General features: G+C 39.9%; 1 protein-coding gene across 7 annotated transcripts in view; it reads right to left on the reverse strand.

Moving 5' to 3' along the window:
- Nucleotides 1–16645, reverse strand: part of CPEB3 (cytoplasmic polyadenylation element binding protein 3) — a 172268-nt gene that overhangs the window by 36310 nt on the left and 119313 nt on the right. For all 7 annotated transcript variants that reach the window (XM_054572852.1, XM_054572854.1, XM_054572857.1 and 4 more), the window contains one exon: nt 13753–13871. In XM_054572852.1, the coding sequence (XP_054428827.1) occupies nt 13753–13871 (119 nt within the window). The remainder of the gene's footprint in view (nt 1–13752; nt 13872–16645) is intronic.

Genomic DNA, 16645 nt, shown 5'->3' on the forward strand with positions numbered 1-16645 from the left:
ATTTCCATCAACCCCAAAGGAGAATAAGGTGACTAGAGACAAACCCATTGATTTGTGCATTTTACAACTTATACAACCCAAGCAAAAATCCAGTTATTACTTAATGTAATCTGCATTAAGTGCCACTCAAGAGAACTCTCGGACAATCTACTTATAGGTGCTATACTCAATACTTGAGACATATACCATGAAACCTTCAGGCACCACCTGTGGCTTTAAAAAAGCAGCCTTTTAGAGACAGATTCTGGGTTTTGAATGAGGCCCACTTTTCCACATGATAGGTTGTTTATAACCTGCCACAGTACAGCACCTAGCTTTTTAAGAACTCATCTAAAGGAAGGAAACAGGAACATTTTCTAAAAATTATCTGTATGTCTGGCTTTTAATTTCTTATCACCCCTTAAACTTAAAACATCTTTCAGCAATATGATTTAACATAGATTAACACTCATCAAGTTAGCATGGTATTACCAGCAATATCAAAGAGTAAAGCACACAGTTACCTACTTTTGATTTACCTGATTTTTCTAAACAAGTCTGGTTAAATAAAGGCAAACCTAGAAATTAAAGTATATTTGTTATATCTCAGTCAACTGGGAATCTGATTTCCTGCCCAAAATTTATATTGTTTTATCATACAATAAAAAATAAGGTGTTTCATCAGAATCTGAACCTTAACATACATTCCTTTCAATCCATAACAGAATTATCAAAGAAAAGCTTAACATAAAACAAAACCAAACCACAAAAAACCATTCCATACTGAAAGGTGAGTTTCAGTAATGCCTGGGAACGAACGAGCCACATGTGTTCTAGGAAGTAGGCAGGAGCAGAGAAACCAGTGTCTGTCCTTTGAGGAACATGCCTCTCCTTTCCCCTCGCGGTTTAGGATAGGAAGCAAAGCAGCTGAATTTTCATTTCCTAATATCAACAAAACCCTTCATTTCCCCTGTTGCTCAACTGTCAGCAGTTAATGCAAGGAAACACGTAAGAAAATTTCTTACGTGGCTTGGCTTATACCTAGGAGTACTCCCATCTGAAAGGTAGTAAATCTGCCAGTTACATATTCAAAACACTTTGAATTAACTCTAAAACTGGCATTGCTCAGGAAGTCTACACATTCCTTATGATTGCTACAACATTCACCCCCACCTAACTTTTTGCCTTTTATGACACTGTTGCCTTCACTAGTCAGCCAGAAGCCATAAAAATCTCCATTTTTTTCCCTAGGTCCTGAAAACTGGGACCTGTTTGCAATTCTGTAAACATTCAGGCATTGGCTCCACCTATATCGCATGGGGGAAAAAATATCCAGTTTTTTCCTTGTAAAATTTGGCCTGTTTGACTGAACTATCATTCATTCCATTGACATTCACCACAAACGCAGATTCACTAATACCATAAAACACCACTTTTATTTTTATTTTTTTGTAGTCTTTTTTAAAAATTTTATTTTAATTTATTTTTTCAAATACATTTTAACAAACACCATTTTTAAATGACTTCATTCAGGGGGATTAGTTCATAACATATATAAATGTCTAATCACTGTGTTGTACACCTGAAATTAATATTATAATATAGTATGTCAACTATAGTTGAAAAATAAATTTAAGAAAATAAAAATGCCAAAAATGTCATAATGAGTATTTGTTATTAATTATTAATCAAAAACATAATTTCTAGCCCTGGCCAGGTAGCTCAGTCATTTAGAATGTCGTCCCAATACTCTAAGGTTGCAGGTTCAATCTCCGGCCAGAGCACATACAAGAAGCAACCAATTAATGAAACGCATAGAACAACAAGCCTGCCTCTCTCCTCTCCTCTCTTCTCTTTTCTCTCTCTCTTTTTCATAGATAGATAGATATAGATAGAATAAACAAACTAAAATAGAAACACAATTTTTGGACACTGTAATAACAATTCTAATGCCACCAAAAAAAAAAAAAAAAAAAAGGATGTACCTTTTTCTACATAGAGCCCTCCCTCTTTTTAGTCTTATCCTTAACAGAGTAGTTAAGGCAGCTTCAAGACATGGTAATTCCAATCACTTTATGGTAAATGAGTTTGATCCTAGTTGGCTTGACAAAAGAAAACAATTCCTGTGTGGTATCCATACTGTTATGGTTTCAATTTAATCAGAATTACAGAAAATGCAGTCTTCTCTAATAGCTGTAGGTTACTGCTGCTCAAAGAACTCTGCAAATCTTAAACCTTCCTGCTGAGAGCTATCATTACTGCCCCCGACCCCTCCCACTCTCAATTCATTACATCACACACAACCCACTCCATTACCCTCTTCTTGGCATTATAGATTAGGTAAAAATACAGGAGGAGGTCTCAGGAGACACTAATGATTAGCCCTATTCATAAAACACACATTTCCCAGCTGCCACCAGAAAACAGCTCCTCAGAGCTTATACCACTGCAGAATCAGAGAAATGTCCATATAGGCCAACTGCAGCACACGTTACACACTAAGCAAAAAGTCATGCTGTAGTCCTGCTTGCACTGAGATGTTCCATTCACATTTTGGCACCTCTCTGAAATATAAGCTTGCTCTCACACAAGACATGTTCTCTATCTTTCAAGGTTTATTCTCAGGGCCTGATAGCCATGTTCTATCTTTCTGACTTACTCTTTGAGTATTTTTTTTCTGGTGCTTTAATATCTTTTCCACATGCACATATATGTTTTGCTACTTTTTAAGTACCATACTTTATAAGCTGACTCAAATATTTTGTAGAAAGGGGCAGAATATAAATAAACAACTTTTTAATTATCTTTTGTTTCCTTAATAATTAGTTTTGAGATTGAATGAAATTAGACCTCTGTCCTAATTCAATATTAATTTCTTAATTGATTTGAGAGAGAGAGAAAGAGAGAGAGAGAAATATCATTTTCTTGTTCCACTTATGCATTCATTGGTTGATTCTTGTATGTGCCCTGACTGGGCACTGAACTCCCAACCTTGGTGTATTGGGACGACCCTCTAATGAACAAGCTATCCTGCCAGGGCTGTCCTAATTCAGTATAAATTTATGCCAGCAATAGATAAAACAACTCTGCCAGCATGTTGTCAAACAGGCCATTGTAGGCTACATACTCTGGGCAGGAAAATCCTCAGCATTCAGAGGATGAATATAGAGATGTCACCAGAAATGGTGAAGATTCTAAAACTGATTCTCCCTGTTGGAGAAGCCTGACCACACCTGCTTGTAAAAATGACTCTCTGATGCACCACCCACCAGCTCTGTAGCCCTGCCATGCTCTTACAGCAGGCGTTGCACAAAACCAAACGTCTGAAGGGCTGGGCAGGTAGCACAAATGTGCAAAACAATCAGGACAATAGTAGGCAGGTGGCGACACATAGGATAAATCATGTCTTCTAAAGGAGGCAGACACTTTTCAGCTCTAGTAAGTAGTTATAACTAGCGAATGTGCTGTCAGACTTTTCCATTTTTCAAGAATAGCTAGATTTGTTTTGCAAAACTTCAAGATTTTAAAATGTTGAGGACTAACTCAAATGTTCAAATCACTGTGCAGGCCAGTCTATCCTGTGGGGGTGCCCATCTGTGATCTCTGACAGGAAAGGTTTAGTTACTACACAGCTCACAGTGGAATGCTGTGTTCCATAAGCACTTCTGAGAGAAAAATACAAAATGGCTTTTCTTTATTTCTTTTTAAAGGATGCATTCTTACCGAAGTTCTGCTGAGGACCGTGCTTCTGACAAAACGTACTTCTGGCTGAATTATTTGTCTCCTAAATTCTTATCTCCCAAATTAACAGCCTGCTTTATGTAATTGCTTATCTCCAAAAGCAAATCTTTTTAAGGATAAAATAAAAAACCAAACATAAAGCTTGGCTGTGTAAATTTATACTATATAGTGACTTTAACAGACTTCAAGAGATCTAAAAGAATATAACGTTGATAATATCGACAGTTAGTATTAAAAGCACTAATTTTCCTTTTCAAGGTGCCCCAAAGTGTGTTCTGTGAGGTGTGGGTCCCTATGGTTGTTCTGCCAGATAAGCAGGGTTTGGAAAAAGTTATTAACTATCTCTTTTTCTTGGAGTTTCACAACATCTATTGGTGTATATTAACTAAAGGCACTAAGAAGTTCTATAGGAAAGAAATCGGTTCAAATATTTTTTTACCCCACAATTTAAAAAATTACTTCCATGGATCCTGTCTTTTGCATAACATCTATTAATACCCATACTTTGATATATCAAAATATGGAATAAGGTTAACTAATTGAACAAAATGTTGTTGAAACTTCACTCCAATCCAGGGCTTTTCCTCACTTATTTCCTGCTATTGCTCTGAAAGGGTTGCTTCTGTAGAAATTAACGTTAAATGGTTAAGAGTACAGTAATTTTAAATATTAGATAGCTGTTCAAAGAATTGAAAATTTTGTCTGAACTGCACAAAAGAGATGTTACTAAATCAGTTTGACTATTTTGCCATCAATAATGAATAAAGTATCTAATTATAGTTCTATACAGAAACGAAAGTTCTGTCCTAGTTAAAACTAAAAGTCATTATTACTAGGGGACAGATTATGTCAGGTGCTAGAGAAAAAGATTAAGAAATGCTATATGGGTCACTTATTTTGACAGGAAGTTATATCACTTCCTAAAAAAAAAATTCATTGACGACTTCAGAAGTCCCTATGTTAAAAGTAAATATAAATGTATTTTATTGTCTCTTTAATAATAGGATATGAGAAAACATAGTTTCAGTAAAATAGTTTTTAACTCAAAGCTTAGGGCTTCAAGTTTCTGAACTTCGCTAAGCCTCTATAGAGCTCTAGAATTCTCAGTTTGGACCACTATTTAGAATTTAGATAGTCACCTCCCAATAAATAATGTTATCTTGAGCTCATTTTGAACATCGCACCCTATATTCCATCCTTGTCTGGTCACCTCCTTAGATTACAAACGTAAGTCACATGAAGGTCCTACTGCACAGTGCCTTCCTTTTCATCCATTCATTTCAAGGCTGCTCCAAAAAGCAACCTAACCGTTCAGTCAACAGTGCAATCTGGTGGCCAGCTCAGGAAACTACTTGATCAAAAACAATTTTGTTGTTATTTGTTCTTTTTCCATTTCCCATAAAGCACATGGCTAAGACACCCCCCTCCTCCAACCCCCAATTTCTTCTTTTCCTCTTTTCAATACCCTTGAAACTCCCACTCAACTCTTCAGGAAAAAGTCTCCATTTTCTTTCCCTAATCCCACAGTCCTTTCAATCTACATGCATCAAAAAACAATACTGCAGAACTATCAGCATCCAGGCTCTTCTGACAACCAGGATGAGTCAGCTAAACCTAGGTCCGCTGACATGCAGCTGCAACAGCTCAGCTGTGGTGGTAATGAACTCAGACCCACTCCAGTTGTCAGCAATTCTATTTTAAGCGCCACAGACCTCACAGAATGACTGGAGTGCCCCACAGTTTCACAAATAAACTAGTTTGTGGTTTGTGAGGCATCTTTCTCTCTTTCATGGTGTGAGGGGCTGTTTTATTATTATTAACCACCAAAACTAACAGCCACAACAGCAGTAACTGTGGTTTTGACTCTTCAAAGTACATTCATTCATGTTTGGTATATCACTTCAACCTAATTTTTACCACATAGCTCCCTAACAAAAAGGTCAGCCAATTTCCACGAGTTTAGATGCTACCTGTTATTCTCAAGTGCTGCCCTCCAACCAATAAAGAGAAGGAGATGTCTTCCCTATGTCTTCTGGGGGACGTGGTCAGAAAGGAACCTACAAGCTTATCAGAGTCATTGGCCTTGATAAGACTTACATACCCTGGGCAGCTCAGGGGCCTCCAGTCAGAACTCCACTGGGCCTTAAAGCAAAAAGCTGTAAGTCTCACATTGAGACAACACATTCCTTAAATAGAAGTACAGTCATGGGTTGCTTAACAAAAGAGATACATTCTGAGAAATGTGTTGTTAGGTGATTTTGTCGTGTGAACATCATAGAGTGTACTTACACAAACCTACGTGGGACAGCCTACTACTGTAATTGTACGTGCTATATTTTTATATGACTGGCAGCACAGCTTAGATCAGCATCACCACAAACATGTGAGTAACGTGCTGTGTTATGACATTACAACAGCCACAATATCACCAAGTGATAAGAATTTTTAGCTCCATGATAATCTTATGGGTTGCTGTTGTACTTGTGGCCTGTTGCTGACCAAAATGTCATTATGTGGTCCATGACTGCAGATCACAGGCCCCACAGAGCCTCATCAAAGCCAGGATTCTTCCTAGACAAGGAGCCAAAAGTAACCCTGCAGAATTCTCTTCTGCCCTCCCTAAATGCTCCAGGTCCAACATCAGGGTCAGAAACAGTCCAAGAACAAAAAGGAAACCCCTGCCATTTGCACCAAGCTGCACAACCTTCCTGATGCATGGAAACCACGGGCTTACAGCACCCTCTGGGACCTCCAGTTATGGCAAACCACTTCAAACAGCACTCTGTATACTGCTTCATAAGGGTACCCAGCACAAAAATAGAGCATGCATAAACTGTGCCCCCAAAATGGCTATGCAGATCCTTCCTTTATGCTTGCCTTAATAAATCCATCATTAATTACACACTATGATTAATAACTGTACTTATAGCCAGAATGTTCAAGGGAACATATTCCCTCTAAAGGCTTTCCTGACTCCTTCAGGAATACTGACCACTTTGCCCTTTGAGCCCCTGCTCCCACCTCCCCCAACCCAACTACTTCCTATAATACTTCTATCATAGCACCTGTGACTCCTTACTTCACTTACTATTCACCTATTTCCCTCCATTGGACTCTAGGATCCTCTAAGTCTAAGACCATATCTCTGCATGCATCCCATTGCCTGGCACAATGCCAGACTCTTAGTGAGTACTCCGTGCTCACCAGTGATCTGGTAAATTAACAGAGGTTTTCTTGAGGCGCAGACACTGGTGCTTCAAGATGCCCAGGAGCTGCCCTTCTACCTCCCAGGTCACTTCCTTCACTAAACTGAAAGCTACCTTCCAGGGGCATGGAAATATAGTATGTCTGGTCACCAGTGGGTCCCCTGGACTTGGGCCTAATCAGTGCCAATTTCTGATGCCATCGGAGAACCTACTCAGGGATCAGAATTACCTAGTGCTCATCATTACTGCTGATGCTACCATAACACTTAGAATGTATAAGCATGACAGATGAGTTGCTTTTGAAAAAAAGAAGAAAGTAGAACCTTTGAGCACCTACACTGCGCCAATGTGGTAGGCATTTTACATATACTGTTATACTTAAACATGCTACAACTGTTAAGCTGTAAAAATTATACCTACTTCAGAGATAAGGAAGTTAAGGACCAGAAGAGTAAAAGTCAACTCAGGACTGAAATCCATGTTATTCTGACCCAAAGCCTGTGTACTGTATGCTCTTCCCTTGCAATGATGTCATGTGCCTGCAAGGCTCCCTGTCCTCCAGGCTGCTGGCCACCGGTCACGCTTGCTGGTATCTCCTGGACAAGTCAAAATGCTTTTTTATTTATGAGTGATTAACCTCTCACTTCTTTCCAAACTTACTCTGCACATTTTCAATGTATTAAAGAAGTAACCAATAGACTCTACTTAAAAGTAATCTAACTAGCCTTGTTGTTAGAAAAGCTTAAGAACCTGATTTAGCAATGAAACTGGCACTATATTCAGCTATTTTAACTTCCAGGTTCACAGCCCCAAGCAACCATGCTCTGCCGCCATACAATTTTGTCCAGTGTCTATATAAATGTGTATTTTCAGCTCCCTGGGACTAGGACAAGAATGTTGTTATGGGCATGCTGATCACTAAAACTCTAGAGAGGAATGCCCACATAAAAGTTCAAGTTACCTAATTCTTTCCTAGGAAGAAACCTGTTCTTTGAGTGAGTTCCACAGAACACTAATTCCATGGAATCTTCACAAATATAATTCCAAGAAAGGTATATAATATGCTGGATTAAACAATATTACACAAATTTATTACTGCAAGACTTGTCAGATCTATAATCTATTAATGTTTCCCAAATGTTTTTGGCTATGAAACATTTAATTAAAGGAGAAAATAGGTATAAAAGATACAAAAATAAGTGCTCAATAAATGATACCTATTATTATTATTATGAGCAAACCTTTTTGTTGATGTTCCTTTCAATAGACCCGTGTTTGATAGAATAAGTGTTCTTTAGGGCCTACTTTGGAAACTACTGCCTGTGACCCCTTAGGGGACAGATTGGCTGTGTTGGCAACTAGATATCATTTAGTACCCTGGAACTGAAGCATCTTTTAGACCTCCCTAGGAAGGAATAACAGTGTCCAAAGACTCAAGCACTAAGAAACTCTGGACCCATTTCAAAATTAGAGATTCGGGGAGGAATACAGGATTTATTATGAAGAGCAGCTACTTCTCTCATTTCATAGAAGGAACCTTTCTTTAGAGAAGTTCCTATGATAGAAGGTGTCCAAATCACAAATTTAGACCAAGGATTCAAGGATCAAATAAATGAGAAAGATCAGAAGTGCTCAAGATTTCCAAGGTGTGCTATACCAAAAAGCAGGTTTGACTGAGCCAAGATAAAATTATAGTTGTTGTCTTAGAAGGTAGTAGATGGAGAATGAAAGAGTTTTAATAAATATATCACAAATGCAAGGACTGAGGCCATCAATTAAGGTGATCTCTAACTTAGCCCCTACCTACTTGTCCCAGGTTAATTTTTCTCTACTCCCTTTCATACATTTGTGCTCCATCTAACCAACCTAAATTTCTCCATTCATACCACACAATTTCTCATTTCTGTGTTCACACTGTTGTCTTTCTTGAAAATGTCTATTTACCCAAACATCCATCCCTCTCCTGGCCAATCTCTAAACTCTCTTAATCCTTGAAGGCCTAGTTCAAATGTCACTTCGTTCAAGAAGCTTTCTTTTATCACTCCAGGTATTAATAAACTCTCCAAAGTACTTAATTGCTCTACAGAAGTGTGTATTTAAAACTTCTTAAAATTTACTCATTATATTATTAACTTTTTGACACAGGATTTTATGTCTGATTCATAAGTTCTGATTCATAGTAACCAGTACAAATGCCTTGCCCACAGTACACACTCAAAGGTGGTTTGAGGAAGGAAGGCAAACCATTTTTAACAGATGGCTGCGTGAGGGCTGAAGATAGCTGTAACAGCAGGTGATCTGCTAAGATGGTACAGCGAGCAGAGAAGGCTTCAGGAAAGAGATGGCATTTGAAAGGGGTTTTAAAATAAGGAAAAGAATTAGGAATTAAGATGGGAAGAGAAATATTTCAGTTAATTGAATATGGGGTTCAGAAGGAAAGCAGGATAAGGTAAGATTGGAAGAAATTTAAAGTCAGACTGGCAAGGTATCAACTCCCGGGAAAAGGATCTGGACTGCTTTTGTAGCTAAAGAGAAGTGACTAAAGGTGCAGAGATCTCATTAATACATAAATGGGGGCAAGGGAGACCAGGACAATAAACAAGATTAGACAGAATTAAACCAGCCTCTATTTTCATCTTCCTTGCGCCCAACATTTTTAAAAAATTTTGTTTTTTAGGGGGAAGGCGGAGACAAATGTATTTGAACAAAAAAATAAATTAAAAAAAAAATTTGGTTTCAAGTTTTAAGTGGATGACAATGCTACCAAAGCAATAACCTAAAGAACTGACTTTACATAAGCACACTTCAGCTTGGTAAGACAGTTTTTAAATAAAGGGGTGGACAAAAGTAGGTGTACAGCTGTGAGTATGAAACACAGAGTTCGTTCTTATATCGTTAATGATGGCTGTTAAAATAACCTACTTTTGCCCACCTCTGCATATAGCAAAGTCAACCTGTCATATCTCTCAGCATATTTATAAACTGTGATTGCACTACAAAGTAAGGGTAAACAGGAAACTTCTCTGCTGCTCCTTTCAAGGTGTTCACTAACCCACGTCTCTGACCAAAGTGTTCTAGAAGGTGAGGATGATAAACATCTCCTTCCTTGCCCTGGCTGGGTGTCTCAGTTGGTTAGAGCATCATCCCCTACACCAAAAGGTCGCAGGTTCAATACCCTGTCAGGGCACATACTTAGGTTGTGGGTTCAATCCCTGGTAGGGGTGCATACAGGAGGCAACCTATCAATGGTTCTCTCACGTCGATGTTTCACTCTCTCTCTCTCTCTCTCTCTCCCTCCCTCTCTCTCTCTTTAATATCAATAAATATATCCTTGGATGAGGATTAAAAAAAAAACTCATTCCTCAGCTCCTTTTCAAGGTTACTCTTTTTCAGCCCCTATCTCTGTTAGCCCTTCCTAGGTTTCTTGCTCTATCAGTTTGCTGTCTTGAGCTTTCAGGATCAGCCTATTTATACATCCTTAATAAGAGAGTCCACTGTCACAATGTCTGCCGCTTCACTGGAAGCCTGGACAAGGACACAGCTGTCCTCTAAGGTGCCTGGGAGAGCTGAGCTATGGAACTCCTCTTGCTAAAGCAGGAAAGAAAAAAATCATGTAGCTAGGAGTTTTGTAATAGTTCCTGCTCTTGCCAAGTTGTCTACCCATTCTTTGGAACTGAGGAGTCAATTAATCAGGCCACACATACAGTTTCTTTTGCCAACTTTCAGGATCAGACCTATACATAGAACAGTCTGAGTGCACCTGTTTAATGAAAGAAAGGTAATCACTGACCAAAAATATCTCCCTGATACTACCTGAAATCCACTAATTAGGGATTCATTTAAGTTAAAAACAAACAAGCATGATCTTAGAAAGTCTAAATCTGAGGGAACCTTGCTAACAGGCTCTGTATTAGGAAAAGAATTTGATTAATCCACACAAAAGAACAGGGTTTGATGCAGGGGAGACAGGCAATGGGTGGGGGAGAAGCATAAGGGGAAGGACCAAGGACAGAAAATCTGTGAGATCACTTTGGAACGTGGTATATCTTCAAGGAGAAATCCAGGGAGGAATGGAGAGAACTAAACAATAGAATGAGGGCACTGGGTTCCTGAGAGGTAGCCAAGCTAAGAAGTAGAAAAACTGAAAAGGGCCATAGCTCAGGGAATTTGGTGTATGAGCTTCAAATGTTGACTTTACCTTGAGTTATTGCCAAGGTCCTCATTTACTCCCAAATGTTCAACCCAGGTCTCACTTTCTGTGGGAGCATCCAAAGTGAGGAGGAAGGTACTGAGACCTGGTAGGGAAGTGTGGCCAAGTGAGGCTGGGAGTGAGAGATGGAGAGCCAAAGCACAGGAAAAGGTTTCAAAAATGGAGCCAAAAAGACTTGGAACCCAAAATGGGATCCAGTTCATTAAAATTACAGGTGTTTGGGGACTTCCATGTTTCCCAGCCTAATTTTTTTTCAAATTGTTTATGCTGGAAATTCTGAGTATGCTTGGGTCAAAGAAATATGTGATCGGCAGCCACCATTCAGAATTCACCAAACTCCAATAAAACTGCTTCACTTGAGCTCAGAAAATGAAAACTGCAATAAGGCAGAAATTTGTAGAAACACAAACAATGAAAGTTAGTTTCTCCATAAACATTTCCAAAAACAGATTACACTAATTATTTTCAAAAGTCCTTCAAGCCAAAGGTAATACATGTGTTTGCAGTGAAAACACTCAACAGGACTGGTGGTACCTCCATGCCACCTCCACCTGAAACCACCACGCTCATTCCCCTCTCAAGAGACGTCCAGTCCTGGCGTGGCTTCCCCAACAAGGGACAGTATCCTCCTCCTCCTCCCACAGAGCCAGTGACATGCCTTCCCAGGTGTCCAAGACCCACGTGCTCCTCTCCAGTCTCCTCCCCTCACTTCAGCTGCTTCTTAATCTACTATGGGCATAACTATTTCAACATGTACATCTACCCCTCTGCCTTTTCGTATTTGTAACTGTATTTCTAACCCCCTCCTAGGAGTGTATGAACACTCCCACTTTAACCCTTCCTAGCTCACTCCCACTCCCCTTCTACCGATGTGCCAGAGGCATGGGCCCTCTGGAGGTTGCCCTTTACCGCTCAGACATCTGACCCTGATAAGCTGGGGTCAGTCTTTCTAATCTCACACTATTCCAAAGAGATTTAGAGAGGTTATATCAGCTGTCTTATTATTCACTCCGATGAAACCCTGCACACTGCCACGGCAGCCAGTCCTCATGTCTCCCTCAGAACACACAGCCTCTCTATACTGTTTGGATTAAGACCAAAGTTGACAAAGGTTCCCTACTCTTTTTCCCCACCTACTGTTTTCCCTACCTGTATCCTACCCTCTCCAACACTGTGTTGCTGTAAAATTTTTTATGACTCCAGAATTTGAAAATTACAGTGGCATTTTCACACTCGTTAATTTCCTGGCTTCTTCTTCTGAATCAATTATTCTAATATGCTCAATAGCCTCATTCTTTAGCACCCCCCTCTTCTGCTTTACATACCGCAGTCTCCCCCTTATAGGTGGCCAAGTCCCAGCATCATTCTTTTGCAACCAATTGTAAACCCTGTCCTAGAGAGAGGTCATTGTTTTTTCCCACAGGTGTTATCATGTAGATAAGCTCTAACCTTGCTCTTCAGAATCCAATAGCACTAAGTTAGACTACTAGCACCATCCAGTTACACTGCACAAGCACCTGACCTCACCAAATATTTTCGCATCCATTTTCCTCTTATATGAGCCTCCTGACATCCCAGAGAAGGACCATTATTCTTCCCATTTTATAGATGAGGAAGCCAAGATTCAGCAAGAATAAGCAGATATTTAAATGCTAGAGTCAAGACTCTAACTTCTGTGTCCAACCCCAATTCTTTTCCGATGCACAGTTCTGAGAATACCATCTAGCTGTCAAGCTAGCCATACACTCCTGGTGTAAGTTTTACAGGGGATGTGGCAGGCCCCATAGTAGGTAGATGCCTTGGACCACATCACTATTTTTACTCCATTTCCCATTCTTAGCACCAAGTCTTGACACACAAATTCACCCTTCCCAACTTCCCACAGATCCTTACTTCTTCTATGTTAACCAAGTTCTTTTCTTCTGCTCAGAGAATGCAGTCTTGCCCCTTTCTCCATTGATACTCACTCTGCCAGAAGAAAGCAAGCAGCCTTCCTTTCTTACTCAATGACTTACTCACACTCTTTGATTGAGTAGCCACAAACTCCTAACCACAACCTGTAGAAGTGTACATTTATTTATGGCTTTGGGTCCATGTTCTCTGTCCTTCCCCTCTCCTGCCCTGTTCAAAGATATCCATTTTAGAGTGTAAGCTCCTGGCTCAGAAGGCTCTATTTAGCCAGCTGTGGGTACTCAGCACAATGCCCTGCATTCAAAGGCACATAAACATTGATGATTATGATCTTTAAAAAAATTACTCCTACTCTTGATCTGAAACAATAATAAAAACTGGCTACCAAAACCATTAAGAGCATTATTTACTTCAATTCAGAGTTGCTGAATAGGAATTAGCTTAAAAGAGCTGTAAAGTGAGAGACAAGGGCACACTTATTTGCATGCAGTCCCAAAGGTATAAAACGAAATACTGAGCAACTTGTTATTAGCCTCCCATCAACAACAGTCCAACTCTACTACATAGCAAGGTCACCCTGGGTAAGAGGGTCCTTGTTACCAGCATTCCCACTACAAGGAGGAGGCAATCCAATAGCACTTCCAATTGGCTATTCCAATTGCATGTGTGCTCCAGAAAAGCAATAGCTGGCTTCGTGTTACTTACAGGTTTGTCCTTGATGGTGGGGCTTGACACGCACAGGTACAGTTTCCCATCTTCTTCTAGGCAGGCATCTATCAAAGCTTGTACTGAGCTCTCCTCCTGGAACAGCAGAAAGGCATAGCCTTGGGGAGAAAAAAACAAAATGGTGTGGGGAGGAATCAGTGAATTGAACTCAAAATACCAATTAAAACTTTATCTATTGCTTTTCTAAAATCTAAGAACTTGAAGTGGGACACAGGAAGTAATAGTTACTGAGACCCTTTGTGCCAAGCATTGTATTAAGTGTTCTATAGATACTACCTTGCTTTAGGCTTCACACATGCAGCAACATGGATATACCTTGAACACATTATACTAGGTGAAAAAAGCCAGGCACAATATGCCACATATTGTTAGGATTCCATGCACATGGAATGTCCATAATAGGCAAATCTACAGAGACAAAATAATAGATCAGTGGTTGTCTAGGGCTGGGGGACTGGAGGGAGTAGGTATAGGGTGTTTTGGAGGGATGATGAAAGCTTCCAAAAATATAGTGGTGGTTGCAAAACTCTGTGAACATACTAAAACCACTAAATTATACACTTTAAATGGTTGAACTCTATGGTATTTGAATTATATCTCCACAAACGTTCTCAAAAAAAAAAAAAAAAAAGGACCAACAATAGGCTAGTGTGTTACTTCTGATGGTGCTACTCTGTGTTTCTCCAAGGATACTCTCCTGTCTCATGACAGTGTATATGATCTATAAACATGGTCACTAGCTACAGGATTTCCAGGGACACAGCCAGCTTTGTTCAGTTCAATTTAGTAAGATTTACTGAGCAACTTTAAAAGTGGTGCACAATCTGTGGATTATGAGAACACTGAGATGAATGAGACTAGGTTCTTGCCATCAAGAGGGTCATGAAGTGGAAGAAACAGACATTTAGATAATTAACTATAGGCTACAGGTTGAAGGAGATAAATGAAGACAAAAGGTGTCATGGGACCCCAGAGGAGTAAGGACTCTGACGTGGGACAATCAGCAAATACCTCAAAGAGGACAACAGACGTTCAAGAGGCCAACTTTGGCACATGCTGCCACACTGGCACTCATGAATGACAGCTGAGCAAAGGCCCATCTTGAGCTAGTCTAACCCCGAGTATTCAGCTCTTCACCTCTCTACAACCCCTCTAGCTTTGCTAAGTCTCTCAGCTGTCACCTCCACTCCCGGTCCTGCTACTGATCTCAGAAGAAACCATCACCAATGCAGTTCTTCTCTGGTGCATGGTGTGCCAGGAAGATGTAAGTAGTGAAAATGTGTAAAACCCTGATATTCAGAAGATTCTCATCCATCAAAGATGTTAATCAACCGGCCTAGAGCAAAGCTCTCTGGAGTCCTGGGCAGCTTGTAATGACATTGGCAGTGGATAATGAATAACGGGTACTCCTTTTTAAATCCTTTTCCCAAACTCCTCATCTACTATACAGAGTATCCAAGCAAACATAGCAGGAAAAACATCAAGTACTGCTCAGCACACCAACAGTGACCATGACCAATGCAAAAGGCAGAAGCCAACAAACAGGGAAAAGCACCAAGCCCACAGGAGTGACTATAGATGCAAGAGGGAGGCCACCTACATGGCAGGACCTGGATTTGTTTTCTGGGCTTTGCTCCCAGACTAAGTGGGTCAGAGGGTTCAGCAGGTGGCCAGGCGGAAAATCAATCAGTCAATCAATCAATCCTAACTGCAAAACTCTAGAGAATAATACATCATTTCTTCATATCTTTTCTCTTCTGAAAACAATATCAAACTATCACGATGCCTCAGGGAATCTATTAAAAATTCAGTATTTTCATTTAATGTGAAAACATTAATTCTACCTGCCAAAGAGAATATTACAGATGAGTGAGTTAAAAAATGCACACTTCACAAGGAGGAGGTATTAGCATGTGCTCTCAAATCTCTTGCCTCACTATGTTAAATCTTGGCACGGATCTTCCAAAAAGGTCATAGGGGCACACGGGATATCCTGTTCTCAGAGGGAACCCTGTCTATGTACCATACACACAGACACATCAAAAAGGCCTGTGCATGGGTCACACTGGGAGCTGAGGCTGTCCCCAGCTCCTTGCCTCTGGAAAGCCACCAGGCTGACTGTACCTTGCCTGCAGACCACTGCCCACCCTCTGCAATCTCCCATATCAAATCACTGGGTTCAATTTGGGCATCAGAGGAGAAGGAGGGTATCTCTTCAGGGCAGCTGAGTAGCTACCACCAAAGCAGGCAGATTTTCATTCAGGTCTATCTCATAGTCATAAAGTCAACACTGGCAGTGGACAGAGTAAAAACAACTGGGAGTCACAGTAAAAGCCTGCTACAATGTTATTACCCTGTAGATATAAGAAAAATATCTACAAACAACTTATTTTCCTTTCCCAGGGAATGGCCTATAATATGTTACCAATTTCTTCAAGATGGCTCTTCTACAACAAATCATCTCTGCATCCTTGTCAGCAAGCTGCCATTCTCAATAATGACAATATTTTCTTAGCACTACAGATAATGTGTGTGACTCAGGCCCAGCAATTTCCTTCAAGCCTACCTCCTACCTCAGGCCTCCAACCAAAACAAAATGCACCAGAAACACTACAAATCACTCATGAAAACAGCTTTATGATACTTTCACCTACTAAAACACCTGATAGATAACCTCTAGGTCAAGCAAACCAAGATGACAACAGAAATCAGAGGATAAAAAACAATCAGGGAGGAAGACTCCTTCAAACACATTTCCCTCTTGACCTTCAAAAATTTAAGGTCAAAGTAAACAAAGTAGAAAAAGGTCCCTTCAAGAATAACAAGGTCAATGTGAGGTAGAAATTAAATCAATGATTTACTAAAAGGCAAA

The sequence above is a fragment of the Pteronotus mesoamericanus genome, unplaced genomic scaffold (assembly GCF_021234165.1).
Source record: "Pteronotus mesoamericanus isolate MK-2021 breed Mesoamerican mustached bat unplaced genomic scaffold, CSHL_Meso_final contig_24, whole genome shotgun sequence".
Taxonomy (NCBI): Eukaryota; Metazoa; Chordata; class Mammalia; order Chiroptera; family Mormoopidae; genus Pteronotus; species Pteronotus mesoamericanus.